The sequence below is a fragment of the Papaver somniferum genome, chromosome 7 (assembly GCF_003573695.1).
Source record: "Papaver somniferum cultivar HN1 chromosome 7, ASM357369v1, whole genome shotgun sequence".
Lineage (NCBI taxonomy): Eukaryota > Viridiplantae > Streptophyta > Magnoliopsida > Ranunculales > Papaveraceae > Papaver > Papaver somniferum.
The window spans coordinates 13,471,687-13,475,567 of NC_039364.1; the positions used below are offsets into that span (position 1 = coordinate 13,471,687).

The 3,881-nt window shown below is 35.3% G+C and overlaps 1 protein-coding gene across 6 annotated transcripts; it reads right to left on the bottom strand.

Annotated features, from left to right (window-relative positions):
• Positions 1-276: 276 nt before the first annotated feature.
• On the bottom strand, positions 277-2,014 carry LOC113295790 (60S ribosomal protein L39-1-like). Of its 6 annotated transcripts, none has more exons than XM_026544115.1 (7): positions 1,983-2,014; positions 1,745-1,848; positions 1,588-1,637; positions 1,141-1,162; positions 871-984; positions 739-773; positions 277-645 (listed from the first exon to the last, which is right to left on the bottom strand). In XM_026544115.1, exons 1-3 carry the CDS (start codon positions 1,983-1,985, stop codon positions 1,589-1,591), a joined length of 156 nt encoding a protein of 51 aa, XP_026399900.1. In that variant the 5' UTR covers positions 1,986-2,014; the 3' UTR covers positions 277-645; positions 739-773; positions 871-984; positions 1,141-1,162; position 1,588. The 6 variants fall into 6 exon arrangements, with proteins under 6 accessions (XP_026399900.1, XP_026399899.1, XP_026399898.1 ...); XM_026544114.1 differs by having other exon boundaries at positions 1,141-1,176; XM_026544113.1 differs by having other exon boundaries at positions 1,141-1,182.
• Between the last annotated feature and the right edge of the window lie 1,867 nt (positions 2,015-3,881).

The window sequence follows — 3,881 nt, forward strand, 5'->3', positions numbered from 1 at the left end:
ATTTGCAACAACCCTGGGATGAAGGAACGTGTTGCTTTTACTCATTATTGTTGTTACAGTTAAAACCGTGACAAAACTTTAAATTACAATTAAAAAAAATTGGCAGCCCAGGTCATTTTCATGGACCTGGGCTCTCAGTTTACAGGCCTGCCATACACCTTATCATGGTTCTCCACTGGACTCAGTTCACAGGCCTGCAATACAATTAAATTTTGACTTGAAACATAATTGCAATCTGTTCTTTTAGATGCACAGTTTACAATTCAGGGAAAACAGAAAAGAAAAAACAAAGAATTATTTGACTTCATTTGGAAGAACTGCAGCTTCAGTGTTAGGGATATCTCCTATGTCCATCTGAAGCAGCAAAAAAAAAAATATTCCTACTGAAGGACAAGTCTATCACCTGAATCAAAATTTTCAAGTCAAGAACTCATCATATGTAAAAAATCCCAACAACTCTAACTCATGGAGAAATTAAGATCTTGATCCAAAACTTATCACAGTGAATCTATAAAAGCCTTAGCAGATAATCCCCAAACTTCATCAATTACAATCCTTGCCGATCAGATCAAACTCGTTGGTTGTCATTCGTATGTAGGTCCATAGCTGCGTCCCTTGCCAGTTCTATGCTCACCTTGAATCCACCTGCAAAAATAAACAAAAAGTGAATTCAAAACAATAACAAAACAACACTTGAACTTGAGCAATTCAACCATGTGTGGATAGAGATTTTGGTACCTCTACATCGGTTGAACCAGGACTCCCACTTCCACCTGGACAATAAGACAATAAACTTAAAACAATAATATAAAGTGCAGTTCTACATAACAAAAAAAAAAAAATAGAATGACAGGAACATAACAGACATACCTGCACTTAGCAGCAGCTCGATGCATCGAATATACTGAACAAATTGATATGTCATCCACAGCTGCAGGATCAGGTCGCGGATTGGCATTTGGCCAGGCATATTACTTGTGTCATCTGCAACAAATTAGATAGTACTTTTGGTATCAACCCAAACACCCAAGTCAACCTTACTATATGTATTATACCCGAGTCATTCATATTATATCTGTAGACAACCATTCATTCTTGGATTGTTTGTATAGTAATCCCCCTAAATGTATCAAAAATTACCCTGTATCACAAGCCCTACTCCCTGCCAAAACCATACTGCACCTTAAACACAGAAGACAATTTACAAATCTGAGAAAATAAGTTTACCAGCCTAGAAAACCACTTGCAAGATATAAAACTAAGATACTGAGCATACAAGATATAAAATGGCATTTTAAATGCATAATAAAGGAAAATATAGCATAAATAACATCTCAAAGTCTCAGATTAAAGATAAAAACCCAAGTACCAAAACATAAATTTGCAACTAAAAATCCATCTTTTACGGAACAAAGATTCAAAAAATGAAGTAAACTTAATCCTAAAAAAAAAACCCAAGTACCAAAACTTCATCCATCTTCCATCAAAAAAAAACCCTGAATCCTAAAGTAAAATAAAACATCATCCATAACCTCACCACACGATATCCTTCAAATAACAAGAGGTGAAGTAAAGAACTGCTTCTACCTTACAACCCTAGCTTGGTTCTGCGCCAGTGCCTGCGCTTAGCATTGTACCTACAAAAAGAAACAAACAAATCAGAAAAATACCCAACATCTGAAGAAGAATAACAGATCTACAGAAGAAGAAGAGATCTGAAGAAAAAGATGAACGAAACACAAACCTGATGGTGTTATCAGTTCTCATACGGATCCAATTAGGGATAGGTCTGTTTTGTCTCATCTTCTTAGCGAGCTTCTTCTTGATCATAAATGACTTGTGGGAAGGCTGCAAAAACGTAAATCAAAAATCAAAATCAAATTAGTAGTGAAATCATCACTGAAACATCATACTAAAGGAAGATTATCGCTGAAAAAGAATCAGAAAGGAGGAGGAAGAAGGGAGATTGAAGAGAGAGATGCCATTTTCGCTTCTTTGGTGCGGCCGCTGAGGAAGAAGAAAAGTGAGAATGAAGAGAATTAGGTTAGGGTTTCTTCTTTATATACTCGATGCGGGTTTAGAGTTCGGTTTGTGTGACCTTAAAAAGCCCATTAAGGGGCATGCTTTCTATGGCGCTCATGTTTTGGAGCTTGACTGCCTGAGTGCTACTTCCATACGCCCCCTCAAGTTGAGTGGGTTAGCTTGGACGGTCAAAATTACAACGAATTTAGTACTACATTATTTTATTTTTATTTTTTTAAGGTATGGGTTAATTTCCCTTGCGTCATTAGGGACGATTTGGAAAGAATTACGGGCGACATATAAGACAAAATAGAATAAAAATACCTACTTCATAATCGGTAGTTTAGTAATATCTTTTTATCTACCGATTGTGACTATGTTCTTCTCTTTTTTGAGAAATCTAAAATTCCATTGATTTTGAAAATTTTGAATTTTGGGCTACTACCACAATCGGTAGATAAATAACATCACAATAGAAAATAAAAATCACGAAACTACCGATTGTGCAAATAAAGAAACTCAAAATTCCATTGGTTTTTGAAAAATTTGAATTTAGGGCTACTAACACAATCGGTAGATAATGAACATCACGAGACTACCGATAGTACAACCGGTAGAAAATAAACATCCTGAGTCTACCGATTGTGAAAATAGAGAAACTCAAAATTTCATTGTTTTTGAAAATTTTGAATTTGGAGCTACTAGCACAATCGGTAGATAAAGAACATCAAGAGACTACCGATTGTACAATCGGTAGATAATAAATATCTCGAATCTACCGATTGTGAAAGTAGAGAAACTCAAAATTCCATATTTTTTTGAAAAATTTGAATTTGGGGTACTAGCACAATCTGTAGATAATGAACATCATGAGACTACCGATTGTACAATCGGTATATAATAAACATCCCGAGTCTACCGATTGTGAAAACAGAGAAACTCAAAATTCCATTAGTTTTTGAAAATTTTGAATTTGGGGTTACTAGCACAATCGGTAGATAATAAACATCATGAGACAATCGTTAAAAAATTAATATCACGAGATTACCATTTTAACTACTGATTATAATTTTTGTAACATAAACCAACATACATCAATATAAACTATCGATTGTAGTATTGTCTACCGATTATGAAGGGCATTTTTGACAATTCGAAAAAAAAAAATAGATAAGGGATGGCTTGATTTTAGGTTTTGGTGACCCTATTTTTTTTTATATGTCGTCCCAATTCTTTCATAGTCGCCCCTAATGACACAAGGTTAATTTCATTTATCCTGAAAGGAAAAAAAAAATATGTATAAGGTAGGAAACGCCGAAAGGGACGAGATGGAAGGTTAAATCCTAAACAGAAAACCAAACACAATAAAGGGAATGCACAACTCCTAAACCAAATAACGATAAGGAAAATCCAACAATAAAACGGGCTACTGCCGAACTCACAGTTTCAAAGATTTCTAGAGTTAGACTTGAGTTTCTCGTTCGGATGAACTGAAGACGAAATATATATTATATTGGAACATCACAGGTTCAAAGATTGCTAGAGTTAGACCCGAGTTTCTCGTTCGGATGAACTGAAGACGAAATATATCATATACGACGCCTTATCAAGTTCATTTTCAATCTCAGGCAGCTAACCCTACTACCCTTATCCATTCTATACTACATGACGCCTCTCAACATCATCTTTTAGAGCCTGCTTCACCTAATTCAGAACCTCACATTAGACGAATTTCCTCAAGTCAGTTATGTTGGAAGCCGCCTCCATCTGGTGCACTAAAACTTAATATATATGCTTCTTTTACTAGTTCTGATTGTATTGCAGGAGTAGCCTTTATTCTAAGGCAATCAGATGGAAAC

Coding starts and splice junctions, on each gene's coding strand:
- LOC113295790 (XM_026544112.1), bottom strand. Junction 1,638..1,744: donor AGAACTGATAACACCATCAG/GTTTGTGTTTCG, acceptor TTCTTTTTGTAG/GTACAATGCTAAGCGCAGGC.